General features: G+C 43.7%; 3 protein-coding genes and 1 long non-coding RNA gene across 8 annotated transcripts; 3 read left to right on the forward strand and 1 right to left on the reverse strand.

Moving 5' to 3' along the window:
* Positions 1-203: 203 nt before the first annotated feature.
* Positions 204-9733, reverse strand: si:dkey-16n15.6 (organic solute transporter subunit alpha). Of its 2 annotated transcripts, XM_035381214.1 has the most exons (9): positions 9572-9733; positions 9066-9164; positions 6485-6636; positions 4587-4660; positions 4306-4461; positions 3286-3397; positions 2077-2329; positions 1327-1801; positions 204-1153 (listed from the first exon to the last, which is right to left on the reverse strand). In XM_035381214.1, exons 2-8 carry the CDS (start codon positions 9130-9132, stop codon positions 1329-1331), a joined length of 1287 nt encoding a protein of 428 aa, XP_035237105.1. In that variant the 5' UTR covers positions 9133-9164; positions 9572-9733; the 3' UTR covers positions 204-1153; positions 1327-1328. The 2 variants fall into 2 exon arrangements, with proteins under 2 accessions (XP_035237105.1, XP_035237104.1); XM_035381213.1 differs by having other exon boundaries at positions 204-1801; positions 9572-9732.
* A 2097-nt stretch (positions 9734-11830) lies between these two features.
* Positions 11831-15343, forward strand: LOC118207541. Its single transcript, XR_004761398.1, has 4 exons — positions 11831-12055; positions 14244-14275; positions 14677-14740; positions 15090-15343. It is a non-coding gene; the product is annotated as an uncharacterized LOC118207541 (long non-coding RNA).
* Positions 15344-17647: 2304 nt separating this feature from the next.
* LOC118207443 (zinc finger protein 28-like) lies at positions 17648-19473 on the forward strand. 4 transcript variants are annotated; one of them, XM_035381033.1, is made up of 2 exons: positions 17648-18105; positions 18284-19473. In XM_035381033.1, exon 2 carries the CDS (start codon positions 18308-18310, stop codon positions 19178-19180), a length of 873 nt encoding a protein of 290 aa, XP_035236924.1. In that variant the 5' UTR covers positions 17648-18105; positions 18284-18307; the 3' UTR covers positions 19181-19473. The 4 variants fall into 4 exon arrangements, with proteins under 4 accessions (XP_035236924.1, XP_035236925.1, XP_035236926.1 ...); XM_035381034.1 differs by having other exon boundaries at positions 17648-17950; XM_035381035.1 differs by having other exon boundaries at positions 17648-17848.
* Positions 19474-19524: 51 nt separating this feature from the next.
* On the forward strand, positions 19525-24129 carry LOC118207897 (golgin subfamily A member 6-like protein 6). The gene is made up of 2 exons (XM_035382076.1): positions 19525-24017; positions 24106-24129. Exon 1 carries the CDS (start codon positions 22707-22709, stop codon positions 23982-23984), a length of 1278 nt encoding a protein of 425 aa, XP_035237967.1. The 5' UTR covers positions 19525-22706; the 3' UTR covers positions 23985-24017; positions 24106-24129.
* The last annotated feature ends 469 nt before the right edge of the window (positions 24130-24598 follow it).

Here is a 24598-nt window from a genome sequence, read left to right on the forward strand (position 1 = left end):
TAAAAAATTGGACTTATTTTTATTTTATTTTTTTTAAATTGCATTAGTGTTTTTGTGCCTGATGTCCCTTTGTGTTTCCATTGTGTGGTTCACAATAGGCAAAACGTGTCTTTATATTTTGGAATTAAATATGGCATGTGAAAATGGTCCATTGGAGTATTTTTGTCTTGGTAAAATAAATAAATAGACATACATGTACATACATATCATTTAATTTGTTAAATATTTAAGATCAGACTCAATTTCAAATGAACACATGAATGAATACAGACAATTACATACATTTAAGAAATGCTCCATTCATCTCCATTTTAAAATGAATACACAAAATTGTGCTAAAAGTATACAATTAACCTAAGTATTTAAACTGTAAAATGTATTCAATTCACAATGTATCTTGTGTTTCAAAAACTTCGTGGAATTACACCCTTTCATATTTTTTGTTCATGCATACATGTACTCAACACTGAATTTGCCAGTAACTCAGTGAAAAGGACTTTGTTTCCCAATCCAAAGGTTGAGGGTTCAAACCCTGCCTTTGCCTTACTTCACCTGGTCTTAATGCTAAATCTTCAAGTTCTTCGGTTGACTGTGTCTCATTATTTCAGCTTGCATTCATGAAAACCACATTTCATTAACAATTAAATAACAAACAAGCATCCACATGCTCCCAATCTGCTTGGACCCTGATCATCGCCGCTTGTGGCTATATTTTTACTTAGCTCGTTGCTAATATTCCAGCAAAGATAAGCGAGCCGAGAGCGAGTGTCTCTGTATGTGGGCAGCTAAAAGCTATTGTGTTGTTTGTAATGAAAAAGAACTGCTGCTTTTCATTAAAATACGTTGCACTGGAAGACTTGTCATCATTCTGTGAGTGTTAAAAAAATTCCAGGTCAACTTTCCAACTGCTTGTTTACTCACTAAAGCAAAAAAGAATTAATAGACACATCCAGCATATGACAGGGGAAGCAAAACAATTCATTTATGAAGTAATAAAGTATTACAGAATAGAATATAGCAAAAACAAAATGGTATGTGAACAATACCTTGCTACCTAACTAGAAGTGAAACATACTTCCCCCTTCTTCCTCATGTGCTCTCAGGGTCCGTCTATTCATGTATCTGGTTTGCAGTTGTTCTGACAGTAGTACTTCTGACAGTACACACAAACACAACCAAGAATGACAAAATGTCTCCAATTTCTTTGGTATTCTCCAAAACAGATGCTCAACAAAAAATCACACTTTGGCCAAGTGTGACAGTGGTTTTCAGAAAACAGAAAAGGTAAGGACATTGTGTCTATGTGCCCATATCTCACAGACTGACCATTAGACAATGGTGGCTTCTCTGCTCTCACTGTTCTGGATCCCAGGGTTGAGGGTAACTGTGGACATCTCCATAGAGCCAATCTCTCTGTTCTTTGAGCTTGCAGGCTGCGAAGAACTGGGCAAAGTCATGCCTTTCTTCGGGAACATGAAGTGATCCAGAGGAGCATGTTCAATCCGGCACAAACTGTCCTCACTATCGCTGTTGTATCCAGGATTGCTAGCTCCACCCCCTGAGATGCCTGGCCACAGTTCCTCGGGTATCGTTTTGGTCTGGCTCTCGGCAGGCCACACTTGCTCTGTCTGAATATCCATCTCTCTCTGCCCTCTCCTTGGCTGTAGCTCCACCCCGAGGACCTCCTCTGAGATAGGCTCCACCCCTAGATCTTCTGAGTAGGGTTCCACCTTCCGGAAGATTTGTCGAGCAAACAAGCTGATGCAGAACATCTCCACTATCACCGAATAGTGATATATAACTGAAAAGGAAAGATTGGGGGGGGGGGGGCACTCATAAATGAAGAAATCATTATCATCGCACACCGCTAAACGGTGTAGTGAAATGTATTAGACAGCGTTAAGGCAGAGCTGAAACTAAATGGTAGATCCAGGATAGATCCTGGATGTGTTCTGTATGCTAGGATAAACCCCACTCAGTGGGAGGGGTTGTATTAAGCTTTGTCAGTATGTGCGCAACAAACCCATGGTCTGATACGTCACATGATGCAGAGAAGAGTAAAGGGAGTGCACTCACGCTGGGACCTCATGAGGTCAGAGAAAGGGGGGCTGCAGGGGATGACTTTCAGCGCCCCCATAGTCTCCAGGATCCCGCTCTGAAGGCCACACAGAACCAGAACCACGATGATGCAGATGAATTTGGCCCGGAGCCCAAACCCTTTTAGTCCCTGCTTGGTGGCCTTGTAGAAGAGAAGGTACCCGTAGAAGGACAGGAACGTGGACACACCGATGATGGCATTGACGTAGACATTGGGGTTAACAGAGTCCACCTGAGGAAAGAGGAACCCCAATCTCATCCTTCCACAGTGGCAGTGTGGCATTATGGGTATGACTATACCCTATTTACACCATTCTACAGAGATGGCAGTGTGGATCTTGTTTTGTTATGTACAATCTTGTATGGCGATGTCTTGTCTTTTGTGTTGTTTGTTTACACCGAACAGCTTTAAGGTCTTGAACTACTGTACTGGAAATCAATTATCCCAGCCTAGCCCGGTGGCAATAAAAGAAACTTGAACTTATGGGTAAGATTTAAATACACCAACAAATTATAGTATTCTGGAAAAACCATAGTTCTATACCCACACAAAGGTAGCCTAAGTTGCTCTAAAATGCCCTACAAGTACAACAACTGTTGAAAGGTTAGCCAATAATTTATTGCATGATCCTTCTTTACTGGCTGTTGTGCATCCATGCTTTCATCGTTATTATTATTATTTCTGCTGATGTAAATGGTATTTAAGGCATATTGGCATAATTACATTGCAGTTCACTCTGGGTAACAGCATCTGCCAAATAAATAAATAAAATATATATCCTAATGATTCCATTCCACATGGGCAGTTGTGTGGCACTGTGAGTAAGCTTCTGTGTCTGATTTTCTGGTTCGACGTTAAATATATGCTGTATATTGGGTCAAATGTAAGAACTGTGCACATTACCATGCACAAATAAATAGTGAATGATGCATCTGCATTGGAGTCTGGCTCACATTTTAGGTGTGGATTCTGTGCTTTTCCACTTGACCGCAGAAAGACTTAAAAAGTTGAGAGAAAGTAGAGGATGGTTCCCTGCGATGCCAAAGCCTCAGTCATATAACCATTCCAAATGCTATCCGAAGAAAACAGTATTCAAGTGTTTGATTTAAAGAGCTTTTCAGAGTAGCATGTAAAGTGGTGGTAGAAAAGGTGAGAAATTAGGCAGACCTACAGCAGGTTCTACTCACATCTCCATAGTCATACTGTTCATCTGTCCAAAGAACCAGCATGAGGAAGAACAGGATGGTTCTCACCACAGAGAGCTGGATTACAGCCGCAGTCATCCAGCCCAGACTGAAACTGAGAGAGCAAACACTTATAATATTGCTGGCGATGCCAAACAATGCAAGTGTGTTAGCATGTTTTACAATTGTGAGGCTACGTGTGTTAGCATATTTTATAGCTGTGAGGCTACGCGTGCTAGCATGTTTTATAGCTGTGAGGCTACATGTGCTAGTATGTTTTACGACTGTGAGGCTAAGTGTGTTACCATGTTTTATAGCTGTGAGGCTAAGTGTGCTAGTGTGTTTTACAATTGTGAGGCTACATGTGTTAGCATGTTTTATATCTGTGAGGCTACGCGTGCTAGCATGTTTTATAGCTGTGAGGCTACGCGTGCTAGCATGTTTTATAGCTGTGAGGCTACGTGTGCTAGCATGTTTTATAACTGTGAGGCTACGCGTGCTAGTATGTTTTACAACTGTGAGGCTAATGTGTTACCATGTTTCATAGCTGTGAGGCTAAGTGTGCTAGTGTGTTTCACACCTATGAGGCTATGTGCATGTTACCTATTGATGGAGATCAGTGTTTTGTATTACCTGCTGATGGAGATCAGTGTTTTGGGTTACCTGTTGATGGCGATCAGTGTTTTGGGTTACCTGTCGAAGGTGATCAGTGTTTTGTGTTACTTGTCGAAGGTGATCAGTGTTTTGGGTTACCTGTTGATGGCGATCAGTGTTTTGTGTTACTTGTCGAAGGCGATCAGTGTTTTGTGTTACTTGTCAAAGGTGATCAGTGTTTTGGGTTACTTGTCGAAGGCGATCAGTGTTTTGTGTTACTTGTCGAAGGCGATCAGTGTTTTGTGTTACTTGTCGAAGGCGATCAGTGTTTTGGGTTACCTGTCGAAGGCGATCAGTGTTTTGTGTTACTTGTCGAAGGCGATCAGTGTTTTGTGTTACTTGTCGAAGGCGATCAGTGTTTTGGGTTACCTGCTGATGGCGATGAGGGGCATACAGCAGCAGCAGCAGCAGGGAAAGGGGTCTGGAGAAACCTGCTGTCCGGCCAGAACCTCAATCATCCGCGCCTTCCCCCCAAAAAAGTCTGTGATCAGGCCCATGAACTTAAACAACGTTATGGAGTGATACCTTTAGACAGACCGATAGAGAAGGAGGGACAAAACGAGAGAGAGAGGGAGAGAAAATGAATATAGGCCCAGACTCCTATGATATATAATCACATAAAATACAGATGGACAGTGAAAATTACTCACAGTGAAGCGATGAAGTTGCAGAGAGAGGAAGAGCGAGGCACGTACAGAGCAGTGATGGACGTCATTCCAAACGCCTGAGACACAGAAAGCACACAAAAGAGGGTTAATGGCAGAACAGAGGGACAGGCCTGGGTCAAATACGTATTTGTTTTGGATTCAAATACTTTTCTGTGCTCGGTTGATCTTGCCTGGTGCAATCGAGCCTGCCAAGTGTCTCAGAGGGGCTGTATCTCAGTGGGATTGTATCCCAGAGGGACTGTATCTGTATCTCAGTGGGGCTGTATTCTAGTGGGGCCGTATCTCAGTGGGACTATATCTGTATCTCAGTGGGACTGTATCTGTATCTCAGTGGGGCTGTATTCTAGTGGGGCTGTATCTCAGTGGGACTATATCCGTATCTCAGTGGGACTGTATCTGTATCTCAGTGGGGCTGTATCTCAGTGGGACTGTATCTCAGTGGGACTGTATCTGTATCTCAGTGGGCTGTATCTCAGTGGGGCTGTATCTGTATCTCAGTGGGGCTGTATCTGTATTCTAGTGGAGCTATATCTCAGTGGCTCTGTATCTCAGTGGGACTGTATCTGTATTCTAGTGGAGCTATATCTCAGTGGGTCTGTATCTCAGTGGGACTGTATTCTAGTGGGGCTGTATCTCAGCGGGACTGTATCTGTATCTCAGTGGGGCTGTATTTCAGCAGGACTGTATCTGTATCTCAGTAGGGCTGTATCTGTATCTCAGTGGGACTGTATCTGTATCTCAGTGGAGCTGTATCTATATCTCAGTGGGCTGTATCTGTATCTCAGTGGAGCTGTATCTGTATCTCAGTGGGGCTGTATCTCAGAGGGACTGTATCTGTATCTCAGTGGGGCTGTATCTCAGAGGGAATGTATCTGTATCTCAGTGGGACTGTATCTGTATCTCAGCGGGACTGTATCTGTATCTCAGTAAATCTGTATTTGTATCTCAGTGGGGCTGTATCTCAGAGGGAATGTATCTGAATCTCAGTGGGACTGTATCAGTATCTCAGCGGGACTGTATCTGTATCTCAGTGGGACTGTATCTGTATCTCAGAGGGAATGTATCTGTATCTCAGTGGGGCTGTATCTGTATCTCAGTAAATCTGTATCTGTATCTCAGCGGGACTGTATCTGTATCTCAGTAAATCTGTATTTGTATCTCAGTGGGGCTGTATCTCAGTGGGGCTGTATTTCAGAGGGAATGTATCTGTATCTCAGTGGGACTGTATCTGTATCTCAGTAAATCTGTATTTGTATCTCAGTGGGGCTGTATCTCAGTGGGACTGTATCTGTATCTCAGTGGGGCTGTATCTATATCTCAGTGGGACTGTATCTGTATCTCAGAGGGATTGTATCTGTATCTCAGAGGGACTGTATCTGTATCTCAGCGGGACTGTATCTGTATCTCAGTGGGACTGTATCTGTATCTCAGTAAATCTGTATTTGTATCTCAGTGGGGCTGTATCTCAGTGGGACTGTATCTGTATCTCAGTGGGGCTGTATCTATATCTCAGTGGGACTGTATCTGTATCTCAGAGGGACTGTATCTGTATCTCAGTGGGACTGTATCTGTATCTCAGTGGGACTGTATCTGTATCTCAGCGGGACTGTATCTGTATCTCAGTGGGACTGTATCTGTATCTCAGTAAATCTGTATCTGTATCTCAGTGGGACTGTATCTGTATCTCAGAGGGACTGTATCTGTATCTCAGTGGGACTGTATCTGTATCTCAGAGGGACTGTATCTGTATCTCAGTGGGACTGTATCTCAGTGGGGCTGTATCTGTATCTCAGTGGGGCTGTATCTGTATTCTAGTGGAGCTATATCTCAGTGGGACTGTATCTGTATCTCAGTAGAGCTGTATCTCAGCGGAACCGTACCGGGTACAATCCCAGGATCCACAGAGAGAGACGCCTGCGTCTGGAGGATGACACGTTTCGGTAGAAGAAGCCCATCTCCTCCAGGAACAAGATGAGCATGATGAGGGCCAGGCCAGCAGGAATGAGGAACAGCCAGAGGTCCTTCCTGATCACTGTGGAGACACGCAGTCGGATAGGCTGACTGCGAGCTCATGCGCAGCCAGATGGATTCGCTGTGGCGCACAGCTGCGCAGATGAGCTGTGGCACAGGCAGGCAGTGCCACGCAGGTGCACTGCGAGGCACACACGTAGCTGCACAGACGAGTTGTGACACAGCTGCGCAGACACACCGTGACACAGACACACAGTGACATGCAGCGCTGTGCACACTCTGAACATGGAACTGAACCTCGACAGGCAGCCAGACAGAAGGCCATCCTTCCCAGTGCCTGCTCTCCAATCGTATGTTCACTCCTGTGCAGCTCCTCCCCTCAGCTCTGACACTGTGCTGTACAGACAATCAATAAATGCCATGCTTGACCTGTCAGCAAGAAAGAGAGGAGCAGGACTGTCTTTAACCCTTTTGCGCACATGCCAAATCTGGCCAAGCCTTGTCCATTTAGGCGGTGCCCTATTTAAAGCTTTATTACTCCAGATGTGAGCATCACAGAGACTTGAAAAATGGCTTAAATGAAGCAAGACATTTGTACCATTTACAATACTAACAATACTTAGATTAGTTTATATTCATAACTCAGGAAGAAATAAAGGAAATATAGGAAGTTGTCCTGAATCGTCTACTAATAAAGTTAAAACACCAAGTTTGTGTTTTGAACTCATAATTTGGTTGCAGGAGCACAGAAGGTCCGAATTGAGCCGTCTAGGCACGCCGGCGTGCCGACCACTAGGAGGTGTGCACTAAGTGGCCAAACTCATAACTGTCCTGAACCCGTGATTAAAGCTTTTCATAATTACAAAGTCATCCATTCAGTATCGACCACAAATTAGCCACTGATTTTTTTCTTTTGGATTTTCTTTCAAGATAACCCTTATGTGGTAGCACTTCAGTACATTTTGTACTTGGCGTTAAATCCTGTTAATAACCATGAGTTTGGCGTACACTGGCGGAATACTTTTGCAGAGTTTGCCAATAAGGTACATCTGTACCTTTCAAAGGAGAGTTGAAAGGGCCACAATCCTTTCATTTTTTACTTTATTCAAACGGGTGGAAAGCAGAGAGGGTACCAGACACAGAAGGTACCACAGCTGAGAAGGTGCAATGGTGGGGAATGAACATGGGGGATGTTGCCCGAGAGCTAGCCGCCCTATGGACTGTGTGCCTCCCCATAAGGTATATTTTTTAATGGCCCATCGGGCTAACTTTTTAAAGTTTGCAGCCCACAGAAAATATCGTCTCGCCAAAGATTTTGCATGGGTGGTGCTCACATTCTGAAGGTTTTCTGTGGTGCTGTATTTTTATGTTAACATCAGCAAGGTCAAATTTCCTTCAGTTTCCCTCCGACAAGCGCCATCATTTTGATGGTGACATTACAATGCTGATGCACTCCAAAAAATAAACAGTTTCTTTCAACCAGTGTGCAAATTCCTTGAAGCCATAATAGTTCCTGACCCCAAGCAAGTCTGCAGCCTTGACAAGACCTACTCTGAACTCGATTCCTGGACTTGGCAAGAACTGTTTTTTCAGACTAGTCCATTTCAACTATGTTTGCACCGGAAAAGAACACTGCAATGACATTAAGCATGTTCTGTATGAAGAAAATGTTTCCATTCCAACCAATTCTATGCAAAAAAAAATACATCTCTTCATATGGTCAAGTTTACACCAAGCATTGTCAAGCAATGACAGAACATACTGTTAAAATGGCCAGGATTAAATTCAACCACCTTTTCTCAACTTTAAACCTTGGGAATGCTGTTCACACACTTCAGAAATGTCTTCACTGAATAAACATTCAGTGAAGACATTTTGCAAATAAAAGAAAATGCAAAAAGCAAAGTGCGCTGATGATTCAATCCCTCAGATGTTCATCAGTGCTGGAGGGTATAGTAGTCACAAGCACCCGAAAAGAGAAGTTCATTTGGGTCTGTTGGCTTCACCTAAAAAGCTATTATCAACCAGGTAAACACAATGCAACCACCCACAACCACCATTAGACTGCACAGGATATTGTGTAGTTTCTGCTCCTCCGGCGTGTTGTCAGGTCTCAACATCTCAAGCCTTGCACTGTATGGAGCGCGTTTGGCTCGTTTTACCTGAAACCAGTTGTGTTTACTCACTAAACCGACTTCATGTGATGCACATCACTGCTCTCACAGATTCAGTCCACCGCAGAGGAGTCACTTTTTGGGAATGCTTTTTACTCGGAGCAGAATAATTATCGCAAAAAAGGGAAATAATTGTCGCAAAAGTGAAACTTCACTGCCTACAGCTGACTGGCCACCACCACAGTTTAAGACTCTCCCTTCACCCCATGGAGCTACCTCACCCACTAACTGCCACTGCCTCCCAGGATTCTGCCTCACCCCTGATCCCACCCACCACCCCTGGCCACGCCCCCTCAAATTGACCCAACCCGCTCACCATCGAAGAACTGAGAGGACAGAGGAATCTCTGCCCCCACCCAGCTGCAGTTGGATCCTTTACTCATCTTCTCACAGGATCACACACTCACATCGGCCCCTGGGAATAACATAGAACAGCTCAGTCAGTGCTCCAGAGATCATCCGCCACCTTCCGGTTTCACCAGCTCTGATGACAAGACTGCTGCAGACCCCGTCACACCCAGGCACATCTGCAATCTTCAAGTAAACAAACCATCAATGTTCCAAAGAAAGAAAGAAGGAAGGAAGGAAAGAAAGAAGACCATCCACAGGCGAGCGGCTGGCGCAGGAGAAGGGCGTCCAATGTGAAACCGAAAACACCGTCAAACTGAGCTCTGCTGTGAAACTACACAGACGACAACGCTGAAGACACACAAACCATTACACACACGCGCCATTGGCTTATCAACACACCGCGAGCGCTGCAGGCCACTTCCCATTGTACAGACCTCGGTGCTGTGAAGGGAACCGGCTGGCACAGCTCACCCTGAAGAAGCGCTGCTGAGATCCTGGTTGTCAAACTGAAATTTTAAACGGAAATAAAAGCCTGTGGACTACGGAGTCCAATCAGTTCCGCCTGTACGAGGACCCATGTTCACCGAGAGAGACCTTCCTGGACACTGCGATTAATGATTGACTGAATACAGGTAGGCTCTCAGGTAGGGGACTAAGTCCACTCTTCGATTCCCTGGCTGAACAAGACGGGACTGATGGGAAGGGGCGGGGCCAGCGTTACGGCCATAGCGTGTGTTCCTTTTCTTTTTTTCCCCTGTTTCCTCCTGTGTCTCTCCCCAGGTACCGCCCTTCCCCCCTCCTTACAGCTGCAGTGGGTGATTAAGCACACCGGTGTTCGCTCACTCATCAGGGCCCGGTGGTTAAAGACCTGGGGAAATGTGCCGACGGGGCCAGTGGGCCATTCGGCAGCTTTCAGTCTGCGTGTTGGCTGTAGAACCGAGCTATACTCTAGCTGTAGTGTGCCGGAGTCGGTAACTCCCTATTGGAGGGAGGGTGTTTATTAGCGTTGTGTCTGGTCTTTTCTCTTTGATTTAAAAGTTTAATTGTTGTTTATGTCTAACTAGTCCGGCTTTCTTTTTGTTACTTAGGAAGTAGATTTCAGTTGTTGTTTTGTGGTCTGTTGTAAGCATCTATTTAAATTGTAAATAAATTCTCTATTTGGTCATACCCTTCCGTTTTCCTTGATCCTTTTTCCCTGGGTTAATTTTTACTGTTACTCCCCTCATCCCCTAGATTGTCTCAGGGACGTAGCAGCCAGGTTCATGAAACACAGTATGTAAATCGGCCAATGACTGCCTTCACTGGATTTTAAATATATGCATTTTTAAAACTGGTCTTCTATCATTTTTTAATATATTTTAATGTGGAGAGATGCAGTAGGCAGTGATCACAGACTACAAAACAGCCCAAGAGCAACAGCATCGAAGAAGCTTTTCACACTCTGTGAATATTGCACAATTACAATATTTTTCAAAAAAATAAAAATAAATAAATAAAGCCTGAATTGTGTGGACCATGGAAGGCTGTGGCCCTAAACAACCTCACAGAGCATTTATGCCACCTCTACAGGAAGCATGTTTATCCCCTTGAGCAGGGGTGTTCAGTCTTATCCGAAAATGGCCGGTGCTAGTGCAGGTTTTTGTTTTAGCCTAGCACTACAACATCTGGTTCAACTAATTAACTACTCGTGGTCTTCAATCAAGACCTTGGTAAACAGAATCAGGTGTCGTAGTGCTGGGCTAAGACAAAAACCTGCACCCACACAGGCCCCGTGTCAGATAAGACTGGACACCCCCCTACAGAGGGCCACAGGGCCACAGCTTGTCCCCACTGTTAAAGAAATAAAATTGCCTCACTAGGTCTGTCTTGCAAGTTCTTTCTTGAAAACAACCTTCCTAAACTATGTGCATCCGCACTCACTTCAGCATGTCTAAAATAATAGTGTCTGCCAGGGTAATGTTTTACTTATTACTGAGTATAAAGCTTGCACAACTGTTCATTAAAGAACAACAGGTGCTTGAATGAAGGAATTATAAGTGGGGAAATGAAAAGACAATTCTCCTGCACACTCTTTCGGACAACCATTTATGTACACCTTTCAGAGACAAATGAGGAATGATTGATTATGACATGTATGAATAAGGAGTCTGTGCAAGATACAGTGTGAGAGTATTTCTTTATTCCTCTTTGTCATCAAGTAGATTTACACTATAGGCTAATTGAAGAACCATTGTATTAATTTAGAGCATTAGCTTTTTGGACATCATTTACAAATACTGACTTAAAAGATATAAGCTATTTATTATCATGATAAATTACTCACTCATTTGGCCACCATTTTAAGACGCATGATACTATGGTTTACCACATACCGCACAGCTCCAAGACTACACCAAACACCATATAAAACATCAGACAACCAACCATGTAAAGTATTAGATGCAATTGTGCAATGTTTCTACATTCTACTATTTAGGACATAAAACACTAAATATAATATAACTCTTAGAATCTTGAAATACTCTAAATAGAATTATGAATTAATTTTAAGCCTTGGAAATGGCAAAACACGCTGCCGCATGTTGAAATTATCCATTGAAGCTGTCCACTTTCTTATTCTTCTGTGTCGCAGAACGTTAATTAGCAAGGTAATGGACGATTGGTGCGCGATTTCTGTACGTTCATTTGGACAAAGCGCCGGCGCTGGTGGACAATGAAGCGCATTATTACGATCGGGATGGGCGTTTCGCCTGAGCTCAGCAAAGGCGCTCTGCGGCCCAACGGCCCAGCTGACTGGACTCTTTGCTTGTTCCAGTCGCTCTTTCCCGAAGGGGCCCCAGTGACACCCGTATTCACGAGACCGGGCCATAAATGCGCGTGGCTGACGGCGCTCGGCATTGCGTTTTCTGAAAACACGACGACACTGGATTGCAGCCAAAATGCCAGGATCAAAAGGTTAGTTACCTATTAAATAGTTATCTATAAAGTTATTTTATTTATTTATTTTTAATATTACATTAAATATGCTTTATGAGCGGTCTGATATGAGCTAAATGAATCTAACTGACTAAAAGTTTTATTGACCTAGTTATACTCGAGCACCGTAGCTTACTCTCCCTAAATAGCATATATTTCGCAAATGCTCATTTTAATTTTATAATTTAGTAAATTGTCTTGTGAACAAGACCAGGAAATACAATTAAATTAGCTGTTGTAATGTTTCTGTAAATATCAAAGTATTTAGGGAGAAACTGAGATGTAGCATATGCAAAAGGAAAAAATTAAGTTATGTAACCCCCCCCAAACAAAAAAATAAAATAAAAGATTTCTCAGTGTCTTAATGGTATAATACTTAAAATGTATGTATGTATGTATGTATGTATGTATGTATGTATGATTTCATTGATTAGGCCTATATGTCATTTCCACCATAAAACAAATGCTGTTTTTATTTTTTTCATTTTTACTTACAACAGAATACCAAACACTGGCTCAGCAGATGCAGAGCAATGGCATAACCACCAAATACCCAATGTGTCCAACCATTCAAGTTTTGGAGACATTTTAGAGACACCGACATTAAAGGGGAATTTCACTTTATAAGACTTCTGGGGTCATTTTGACACCTACCCGGGCTTTTGTGTGCACCCCAGACAGTTTTTAGTTCGCTTGCTTCAATATTTAGATATTTAGATATACCCGTATAAGCAACCCATACCCCCCCCCCCCCCCCATCCAATAGAAGCCCATTCAACATCCAACTCCACGTTAGACTCATTGTAAACACACGTCCCTGCTTCTCATGACTGATATTGTCCTTCTAATGAATGTGTCGCCCTTCATTCTTTTTAGTTATTTCATTATGCAAATATTTTACGCTGTTTTGTTGATTTCCTTTACAAAAAAAGGCTCCTCAATCTTATCCAGAAAGGGCCGGTGTGGGTGCAGGCTTTTGTTCCAACCAAGCAGTTACACACCTGATTCCACTAATAAACCACAAGAGCCTCTTCTAACAACTTTGATTAGTGGAATCAGGTGTGTAACTGCTTGGTTGGAAACTTGGAATGAAAGCCTGCACCCACACCAGCCCTTTCTGGATAGGATTGAGGAGTTAGTTAGCTAGGTTAGCTAGACCTAGCAACTTCGCTGAGCTAATGTTATCTTGCTAAACAGCAATGGTTCCGATACCTCAATACGATTTCGCATAGCTCATTTTGTATACTTTTTCACTAATCATCCTCACTTGCCTGGGTACAAAACACAACATCCTCAACATTTCTAGTGGGAAAATTTGTGTGTAACTGCCCAGTTGGGACAAAAGCCTGCACCCACACCGGCCCTTTCTGGATATGATTGAGGACCCCTGGGTTAGTGAAATAAACAATTGTGTTGCTAGCAATGGAACAACGTCAATGTTCGCGGCCAACTGTGGAAGGAAGTTGACCTATTTGTCAACATTTCATTCCATTTTAACAAACGTAGATAATGCTCTTGATAGCCACATGGTTTTAGAATCAGTATATCCACCAGACTGCTCGTTCATTTTTACTTTATGCACAAGATCAGCTTAAGGCGGTAGCACACACAATGACATGACTGTGAGGGGATTCAGGACTGGTATCAAGGTTGTTTCTCTAGCTTTCATTTGACAGGAAATGAAGGTTGCTGTGACAGTGTCAGGGAAAGTTTTAGATTTTGTAGGCCTATGCTGTAGAATTTAGCTCACGCTCTCCTGGATCCTGCGTACCCTTGTGCACAAACATGTCTCTTTCAATATAGGAGAACATGAAAAGAAAAAAATGCTTTGTATATCAAACCCCAATATTCAAAAATTTTAAAGATTAATCTTGATACAAAGTTAAGATTTATTCAATTTAGTTAAAATAGAATGTTCTTTTTGAATGTGCGGTTTGAATATTGGAGTTTGATATACAAAGCATTTTTTTCCCTTTTCATATTGTTATATTTTTAGGTAAAAGTGGTCGAGGCTCCATTAACACTAGTGACTGAACTATTTTAGCCAATCATATTGTTTTGCAGAAGAATGACAGAATGTGGTTACTTCATTGGGATCATGAAGCCTGACTCATCGATGATATCACTCAATTTACTAATCACATATTCCCTGTCCCCCCTCAACCAGGTAATAAATCGGACAAGAAATCCAACACAAAGGTATGATATAATGCCTGCTTTGTAAAAACAAGTGAGAATAATGTAGTTTCCAGTGGAGCTTTCATAATGTTTGAAGTTGCACACTATATTTTAGATACGGCTGTGGGAGATTTAAGGTTGTCGTTTTAGAATCTCAGTGATTATGTAAATTTCAAGAATGTTAGGGTGTTAGGGATTTCGGTGTCTAGTTCTCAGATTGTCTCACATGTTAAAACACCACTTTTTATCTACTGGCAATGGTAGCTGAGAATAGCTAGGTGACCATGGTGTGTCAATGATGGTTCCTTGCTTAGTATTCGGAAATAGGTGACAGCTAAAGACATATAACAGTTAAAGATAAGTAACTGCGAGAGATAAAGTTTGAAGACTAAAGACATGTGCATTGACTGCACCCCCTGCAGCCTCCTCAGAGCCCCAAGGATCAGCCCAAGAAAGGTGATCAGAAGGGAGATGAGAAACAGGGAGGTAAGTGCTTAACCAGGAGATTTCCCAGCATGCACTGTAATTCAGTAATGGGAAAGAAGGTTTCCTGAATCCTATATTGGGCAGGAACATGGCGCATGTTCAAATACCTCACCGATTTGAACAAACACTCATTGGTTATCACTGTTTGGACTCTTACTCTATTTCTCTTCCATTAGATTTAAAATCCTCATCTGGACAGTCTGACCACTGTTATCAGTCCAGAGAGAACCGCTTGTACAAAGACAGGATTTCCCTGAAGGCACACTGCAGTGAGACAGAAAAGAGGCCTAGAGGTGTCAGGGCATGTCTTCACGTAAGATATCTGTTGCTGTCCTCTGTCTCCCTGCAGGACAGCAGAAGGAGAAGCAGTAACTTCCAGGCGTTTCTGAAGATGGCGCTCGAGACACTGCTCGGCTCCTGTCGTCGCAGACACGGTGGCTCCCGTGGCTGGCATGGCTGAGGACCCGACCCCCCTCGACCCCCCCACCCGGCTGATCCCACTCTCCTGTCTCCGGTCCACGAAGCAGACGTTTGCAGACACACTTAACAGTCAGAGGTCCCTCCTCCTCTACTGCATGCTGACCGACAGCAGTTTTCTAAACCAAGCCAGTCCCCTGATGTTCCCTCCGTCCTCTGTCCCCACTCAAGACTTTATCCCTTCTGATCACATTGTGACGTTCCTAAGCTGTTCTGTAAATAAAGAACTTTCTTGCTGCAGTCTTGGACCATACTTGTTTTTAGCCTTGAGGACTTTATTCAGTATACTACTGCTAAATAAATTTGAAATCCTTTAAATCCTATTTTCAATGGTAAAATGTAGGAAAACTCCATTACTACAGATTTATAGCGATCCATCCTCCAAGCTTTGCAAATTAGTTTTGGTTATGGATGCTCTTCACTGTGACGACACTTTTATAACAATGTATCAGTGCTTAACTGTATTTGTTCCGAAATTTTTAAAAAAAATAACAAGCGCCTATCAAAATGAGTCATCGCTTTATATATTTAGTGCCCTCCAAAATTATTCAAACCCTTGATAAGGATGAGAAAAGCAGGCTGTATGAAATAAATACCGTGGTCATTTTAAATTTCATTTTTCCTGGATCTGATCCAGCATTCTTAACCAGTATAGCAGCGTAAAGACGGCTTTAGCAGGACGATTTGTGAAATTTTGTTGATTTGGTGTCTCTTTCTCATATAAAGAAATATGCCTGAGAAATTGGAGTTATCGCATCTCCTAGTTTCCAGCGGTCCTGTCCCTCCCAGAAGTGTGTCACAGTGTGTGAGTCACAATTATTCACACCCTTGTTTTGCGTAGACCGCTTTATTCATCATCAATTCATTCCTAGGATAACTATCGAGTTCTCTTCTTAGTGTTTTATGAGATTAGTGAATATTTTATGGGAATCACTTTTGATCATTCTTTCATGCAGATTTTTTTGTTTACTCTTGTGGACTTCCTTCTTCTGTTCAAACCACAAAGTTTTGATTGGGTTGAAATCTGGAAACTCAGATGGCACTGTACAACATTAATTCTGTGGTTAGTTAATGGTTTCTCTGTAGATGTTGAGGTATGCTTGAAATTTCCTTGCTGAAAGACCCATTTGTTGCCAAGTTAGAGCATCTGGCAGAGAACCAGATTTTTGCCCAAAATGTCTTTGCATATAAAAGAGCCACTGGGGCCTGTATCACAAAACAGGATTACTCAGGTAGCTTTACAGCTGCATAAAGTAAAATCCGGACCTTCAAAAATATAGAACATAGTCTGAAGCAAAAAGAGCTGTTTTACGCAGTGCAGGTATCCATCTCTGTAATCCTGCTTTGTGATACAGGCCCCTGTACTGGTACAACCCCATAACAGCATGAATTCACTACGATATTTTGCTGACACTCTTTTCAACATAACCACCTTGTTCTATTGCATTAAACTCACAGCTAGTGGGCCAGAAACTTCATCTAACCATAACATCTGGTTACAATGAAAGATCCAATTCCGTTTATCAATCTCCCAGATGTTGTCATTGATTCTTATTTGTCCAGGTGTGTGCTGGGTAATTAAAATTTAAAGACAACTCGAGGAATTCACCTCGAAACTATATTGTATTTTAACGTGTGGTCAGACGTGTTCTGTAATCACAAGTAAAGGCTTAAGTGGTAGTTTTAGGGAGACTGTTTTGGAACTAATTCGATGGGGCGACAACTCCCACGTGGTTGCCAAACTGGTCAGCAGCACAGGGCGGTCCGTTCGCGGTCCAGCGGGTGCAAACTGGGTGCTGTAAAAGGTAGCCAGCCAATCGACAGTCTCTTTTTCGTGCGAGCTGATAGACAGTTTGCAGTTTTGTTTTTAATTGCGGTCTTTTTATTCAGATGGGTACCGTGACAGAGCCAGAAAGCGTGACAGTTGGCAGCCCAGGTCGCACGAAGATGTTCAGAATCACCTAAACATTCCAACTTTGATTGGTTCATTTGTCGAGCTCGCTGTGTGTAATTGGTCAGTTATTGTGATGGGGCGGGGATTTGGAAGCTTTCGTATTCTTTTGCCAATAACATTTATGCAATCTCTATATAATATTGTATGTATATTGTAAAGGCCTATATATATTTTTTACACACTCAGACACATACATAATACACACATTACTCAGTAACTTGTTAAATCCCTGAAAAGATAGTAAAAGCCTCTTGAATTGCTCCAGCTCTCCAGATGAATTATATTCAAACATTTGGCCCAGGGTGCGTTTATAAAAATAGCAAACTATAGCATAAACAAAGGACTTCATACGACAGTTTTCATACGTACTGCTAAAGAAATGGCTAAATCAAACAGGGTTTCATTAGCCTACTTCAAAAAATATATACAGGACACGGATATTCGTTTTCCTATGGACCAATGACAACCCAGAAATCTCAATACCGCAGCCAATCAAAAACGAATCTTGCTGCGGTTATGAGGGTAGAAACCGGAGGGCTTGGAAATCGGAAGCTTTAATATGGTTTTCAGATTGCTTGTTTTTAGAGTGCGCTGATGGATAAATCATACAGAAAGCTTGTTTGAAACAGCAAGCTTTATGGTTTGTGACAGGTTAACCGTTACAGTAGGAGCTATTGGTACGATTTCTTTCTCGACACTCGTTTGAACGACATGCGTGAGTTACATGTCGGATAGGCTACAGAAACAGAATTTACTGGACCAAGAGGAACTCAGTTACGGTTATTTTTTGTCTTTTTTATCATTTCAGTCTGTATTGTTTGTTTTTGTTTGTATTTGCTCGATCTAATCTGATTTCTGAAGAATACACCAGGCAGTTTCTTGCAGTTTCCGGCTGCGGTTTCGCGGTTCATTCACAACATATAGCGAACTATCGGTAATTAGCAGGATCATGCGTTTACAGTGTAAATATTGTACTGTCCGCGGCTGTGATCTGCAGTTGTCACATTTTGGCCTACATGCTCTTCAAAACATGCCCATGTGAAAGTTAATGTTATGTTGTAATGTCGTTTACGCTTTTTGTGTGCCTTAAATGCCATTCTGACTGTCGACAGGCCTGCTGTGCGATTGTTTGCGTGATGGAGCTACAAGCGGCGAGTTTTAAACAGGAGCCAGTAGAGGAGGACCTGGGGCTGGAGCCTGTAGCCATCAAACAAGAGCTCCTCCAGACAGAGGTGTTCTCCATCAAAGAGGAGGTGCCGGAGTTGGAGGAGGCCGCGCCAGAGGGCTGTCCGGAAGTGAGCTGTGTGCATATCAAAGAGGAGGTGCTGGACATGGAGCCGGCCTACATTCACAGGGTATTTCCGGACGCTGAGCTTTTCTGCATGACGGATTGTGGGCGCGCGGTTGTGGACGGTCAGGGCACAGAGGGAGAAGGGGACCCGGGCACGGAAGCCTTCTGCGTCCCACACAGCTTCTTCCTCTCGGACCGGCTGTCCCCAGCTCAGCGGGGGGGTTGCCCCCACAGCCGGGGTACCCCCCAGCACTTCACCATCCGTGCCGACGGCTTCACCCCCCGCATGAATTTCCCGTGCCCGCGGGACCTGGACCCGGACCACAAGCCGTACCTGTGCGTCGCGTGCGGGAAAGCCTTCCGCCGCCTGGACCACCTGCGGCGGCACCAGAGCATGCACTCGGGCGAGAAGCCCTTCCGCTGCAGCAGCTGCGATAAGCGCTTCTCCCTGCGCCGCAGCCAGGAGGCGCACCAGCGCCACTGCAGGGGCCTGCGGGGCTGCAGCTGCCCCATCTGCGGCGACGTCTTCCAGAGCTTCAGCAACCTGCAGCAGCACCAGCGCATCCACGACGGCGAGAAGAGCTACGAGTGCAGCCGCTGCGGCCAGAACGACAAGCAGTCCAGCTACTATCGGCAGCACCAGAGAGTGCACTGCGACGACCAGCCCTACCTCTGCTCGCTCTGCGAAAAACAGATGGAGTGCTGTGAGAAACACTGACCTCTGCTGGCACATCCAGGGCACTGCTTGTCCCCTTGACTCAGCCCAGAGGACAGCCCTGTCTGTGGAACAGGAACCCTCTAACACCCCATTGGATGAGTGGCATCCCTTTAATTTATTCCTCTTGCTCTCAGCGCTGAACAGTCTGTCAGAATGGATACACTCCATTAAGGGAGTTATGAGGCATTTTTCAGTAAGGCAGTGGGTCCTCCCCCACCCAGGGAAGGATTTAGAAATGATTTGTGCAGGGACAAAATATGTCCCCCCCCCCCCCCCCCCGTGCACATGCATGCACACACACACTCACACACACACATGCACACACGCACACATACACACCCATGTGCAAATGCACGCACACACACACACACACACACGTACATGCAAATGCACACACGCACATACAAACACACACATAATTGTCATTTCCATGTGGTATATAATTTAACAAATATTGATAAGCAATAGTAGAGCTTCCTGATAAAGGAGGTGTAATGTTGCACACTATAAATTATAAAATAATTTTGTGTCAAAACTTCATAATGGATTAAATTTATATTTAATAAATTTTTAAGGCAAAATATGCCAGTGTCAAGTGAAATGACTGTGGATGGAAGTTCACTGAGAGGTAAAAATATAATTATCTCCAAATGTACAGCACGCAGAACTATTCACTACTCTGAACTGCAATACCCACAACTACAATGCTCAGAACTGCAGTACCCGAAACATGCACTCAGAAGTATAATGTCACATATTGTTATGAAGCGCATGGTTTTCTGGTAAAGGTGAAGGTTGTGGCGTGGACTGATGATGTCATTATTCATGTTGCACAGTGGGCTACTCTCTCAGACGCCTCGGAATGATCATTTGGTGATGTCATACCAGGACGTGTGTGAGAGTTCCTTTACGGGGTCTTAATGAGGAGCTGTAATGCATCTGTAGATTCACTCCAGAACAGATACTGCAGAAAACGGGACCAGAGCTGAAAGGCCGCTTTTCATTTTTATATTTCCCTCGATTCATGTCTTATCTCCAGACTGTTTCATCTGTACGGATTAAACTGGCTGAAATATTTCCAGGTGTTCATCTGTGTTTGACTAATCCAGGAGTCTTCTCATGGCATTTATACTTGTGACAGGTGTTTAACCTGAGTAACATGATCTTAACATGTGCTACTGCCAGTAAACACAATATTTAGATGTGTAAACTAATCCCATTGGTTATTTGTGCAGGGGTACACCTTTGGCCCAGTTGCTGATTGGCTGGCAGCCTTGCAGGACAAGGTATAATCGGTGTTAGTGCTGCAGTAGCTGCGTTGCTGCAGTAGCTTGTCTTTACTCCTCAGGCTCATGCTTTCTGCAGCTCCAGATGCGCAGAATGTGCAGTTCTGTAATATCTGCGCAGCTAGACTACTCGACTGCAGGAATGCAGAAAGGCCGGCTGGTTTCACACATTATAGGGGGCATGCCTGCTGGCTCTGTGCTCTTCCAGGTCTGCAGAGGGCGCTGCAGTTTATGGATTACAATGGCAGTTGGGCATTAAATATGCTGACAAAATTTGTCCACATAATGTTCTGTTAAACAGATTGACAAAAGAAGGCATTTTGTTGATGATTGGTCATTTACTGCTCTACAGGAGTAACACTGGTTTTATACCTTTCAGTAAAGAAATTCAGTTTGATTTTAATTATAAAAACTTTATTTATTTGTAAACTGCAAATAATAAATAAGATTCTCTCAAAAGGACTGGCACAGAGCCCTTAGGTCAACTGAACAGTCCGGGGAGATACCAGTGTGAAACAGACAAAAAAAATTTTTTTTTTAAATTTAAATATGCTCATTCATTAAAATGTGCACATGTTTGAATGGGTATACTGTAGATTTAGATAAATCGGTGATTTATCCTCTGGATTTTATGGTATTTTATATTCGGACTCGTGAGAAATAGCCTAGTATCACATAACGGATTTTACTTTTCTGTACTATCATTACATTCTGAGCTAAACCGTAAACCCTCCTCCATTCTCGCAGTGGTAGGAAGATCCCTTGTGAGCACATTGCTAAGCGGGTGCTTCGAATGCACAAACGTGAAATCCGTTGCGGATTAATAGTTCTCGAGCGGTGCTATTGGTTGCATTTTATTTAGCTAAGTTAGCAAATTTATTTCCGAAAATAAAAATTGGGCTTGTTTATAAAATATAGACTACCTGATACATTTTTGCCTTATCGTGGTTATCCGCCTGTAAAAATCGAGTATTAATTCGAGCCGTTGTATGAATAATTTTTTGTCATATTTCGGCAATCGCATGTCCGCGTGACGTAACAGTAGCATCTGTGACGTGCCCCTACAGGTTCTATATATTCAGGTAATCTGAACCAGTTTTACCCCGTCGTTTCAAAAAACTACATTGCTTTCATTTAAGCTACTAGTGGTGATTTTTGCATCGACATTACAACGTTCAGTCAAGAGCATTCTAATCACACATTTGTGATCTTACTAAACCTTTTGCTCCGAATTAGCTATTTGCTTATACGTTACAAGAACAGTCATTTGGATCATAAGTAACGTCGGAGATGGATTTATTCCGGAAGTTACGATCTCGGGTAAGTAGTAAAAATGCCGATTTTTTAAAAATTAAAAGCAATTAAGTATTAACAGGCTGGTTGAACGCAACATTTCTTGAATTAATTTTCTGTTACAAGTGAACTGAAATAATGTATTTTACCTGCAATAATGAAGTGTCTGAGAATATGGTCATTGAACTCTATATAATAATGTCAATAAAAATAAATAATACGAAAAATACATTATGGAGACCTGGGGCAAATGAAATCACACATACGTGTGTGTTGTGGGATTTGATAATGCTACTGTTGTGTGTATTCTGATGTTAAGAGGGGAGTTGTTTGCCGCTCATGAGAATAAGGTGACAAAAAGGGACACGGTACCAGGGAAGAATGACAATAATTATGTTCAAAATCATTTTTTATTGCTGACCAACGGTAATATAACCTGATCCTAGGGCTGCCCGTCAGTTTTGCCCCCAAATTTGCAATCGTGGAAAGTGGAGAGGGAGGGGCTTATTTCAAACAGTGGTTATAAGGGGCCCTTTTGCGGGAGGCGGGGCCTACATGCAGTGTGTACCTTGCTTATAGCACAGGGCAGCACTGCCTGACCCAGACTATTTTTCCAGCTACAGTCTGAAAAACTTATTTAGCAAATCTTTTCCGCACAAGCATCGTGCTGGTGTGGGATACTTAAAGGATCAGATTTGACTATATTTTGGGGCCCTGATAAACACCTGAATTGCTGATAAAAACCTGTGAAATCAGCTTCTGCTACAAGTGCATACTGCCAACCAAAAACTTGACCAATGAAAGCCATTGAATGGGGAAAAAAAACCAATTCATGAATAAGGTCACTGCAATTTCTGCAACTACTGTGTAATCCGGGAGCTTGCAGCTGCTTACGTCCTTTTCTTTGTGTTAAACAGAAGGCAGGCGTGCGAAATATTGATGCCGCCATGGCGATGGCGATAAAGGCAAAAGATGAGGAGATGTTTCGAGAGAGGGAGGAATGGAGGAGAGAGAAGGCAGCTCTGGAGGCCGAGGTCAGAGCGAGGGAAGTATTGGCAAGGCAGGAAGTGAACCAGATGGTGGAGAAACAGAGGGAAGAGATGGAGAGGGTGATGTGCTTAGAGAGAGATTGGTGGATGCGAGAGAAGCAGACTATGGTGCATGCGAGAGAGAGGATAGAGCAGGAGAGAGACAAAATGGAGGAGGAGAAAGAGATAATGGTGGCGCAGATGGAGGAGATGGAGAGAGTGAACAAGAGGATGGAGGAGGAGAAAGAGATAATGGTGGCGCAGATGAAGAGAGTGAAGGAGAGGATGGAGGAGCAGAAAGAGATCATGGTGGTGCAGATGGAGAAGATGGAGCGAGTGAACGAGAGGATGGAGGAGGAGAAAGAGATCATGGTGGCGCAGATGGAGAACATGGAGAGAGTGAACGAGAGGTTAGAGGAGGAGAAAGAGATCATGGTGGTGCAGATGGAGAAGATGGAGAGAGTGAATGAGAGGATAGAGGAGGAGAAAGAGATCATGGTGGCGCAGATGGAGAAGATGGAGAGAGTGAACGAGAGGATAGAGGAGGAGAAAGAGATGATGGTGGGGTGCCTGGAGAGAGAGAGAGAGCGGGTGGAACGCATGGAGGAGGTAATAGTGGTGCAGATTGAGAACATAGAGAGGGAAAAAGAGCGGATGGAGCAGGTGAAAGAGACGATAGTGGCAGACGTAGAAATGATGGAGCATGAGAAAGGGCGGATGGGGCTGAAGATGCGTGAGATGGTGGCAGAGAGGGAGAGGCTGGCACTGGAGAAAGAAAGGGTAGTTCAGGAGAGATTGATGATGGATGTGACGAGAGAGATGGTGGAGTGGGAGAGTAAGTTCATTCACAGTGAAAGAGAAGCCATGGAGAGAGAGAAGCAGTTCTTGCAGGTGGATTTCGATCTGCAGAATGAGCTGTGGGCCAGGCAGAAAGAGTGGATAGAGACGCAGAGGCGGAAGGTAGAGGACGATCGGGAGAACGTGGAGAGGGAGGTAAGCTGTAGGCTGCTGGACAGGCAAGTGCTAACGGAGACGCCCCAAAAAAAGGCGAGAAGGCTCCCGCTGTTAGCGTTCTTTAGGAAGAGAACGGGCAAGGACAAAGAACGTGCGACCAAAGAGGAGGAAGAAGAATCCGAGCAGCCAAGGACGTCCAGAAAGACGTTCCTCTCATCCATACGATTTTGGAAAAAGGGTTGAGGAAAAGATTTTAAAAAGGAGACTCCCAGTGAGGTAATTACTGAACGTACCTACCAAGTGAAGCCGGATAGTGATCCAGTTTTATTCACCTGAAATAACAACATGGTCATTCTGGTTCCAGGGTATGGAGACATGGGACAGGCGGAGAACAGATGAGGATAATTTTGAGCATGGGTTGGAAAGTGGTGCTCTTGCGACAGGAAAGGTGGCTCACGATGAGCACAATTTAGGCCCTGTGGTCGCAGGTTCGAGGTCGTGGAGACACAGTCTGCTGCCTTGGCTTTGCCATCAACCAGTCAGAGCAATGACAGGGGTGGTGTGGTTTTAGGCACTTAGGGAAAATGGATATTGCCTCAATGTAATGACAGGCAAATGCTTTTTGCCAAGTGGTCTTGGTAGCTCAGAGATATAACATTTCCAAAAATGTGTTATGAAGAGGGTGGCTACTGCAGTGGAAACTGTGGAAGTCCTGTGGGAATGTTTCACCTCGTAAGAGTTTCAGTTGGCAAGGATGATAGTGCTCCTTGTGAAATAGCACCCCCTGCTGGCCAGCCTGGCTCGTGCAGTCACACTTCCTGGGCTGCACGTGAAGCTCCCACTCATGTCTGTGCGAG

The sequence above is a fragment of the Anguilla anguilla genome, chromosome 11 (genome assembly GCF_013347855.1).
Source record: "Anguilla anguilla isolate fAngAng1 chromosome 11, fAngAng1.pri, whole genome shotgun sequence".
NCBI lineage: Eukaryota > Metazoa > Chordata > Actinopteri > Anguilliformes > Anguillidae > Anguilla > Anguilla anguilla.

What these genes read in the sequence shown, in the direction of transcription:
- LOC118207897 (XM_035382076.1), top strand. Translation starts at nt 22,707, where the DNA reads ATGGCGATGGCGATAAAGGCAAAAGATGAGGAGATGTTTCGAGAGAGG.
- si:dkey-16n15.6 (XM_035381214.1), bottom strand. Translation starts at nt 9,132, where the DNA reads ATGAGTAAAGGATCCAACTGCAGCTGGGTGGGGGCAGAGATTCCTCTG. An exon ending in GTCCTCTCAGTTCTTCGATG is followed by an intron (nt 6,637 to 9,065) that starts GTGAGCGGGTTG and finishes GTGTCTCCACAG; the next exon opens with TGATCAGGAAGGACCTCTGG. An exon ending in AACAGTATGACTATGGAGAT is followed by an intron (nt 2,330 to 3,285) that starts GTGAGTAGAACC and finishes CTCTTTCCTCAG; the next exon opens with GTGGACTCTGTTAACCCCAA.
- LOC118207443 (XM_035381033.1), top strand. Translation starts at nt 18,308, where the DNA reads ATGGAGCTACAAGCGGCGAGTTTTAAACAGGAGCCAGTAGAGGAGGAC.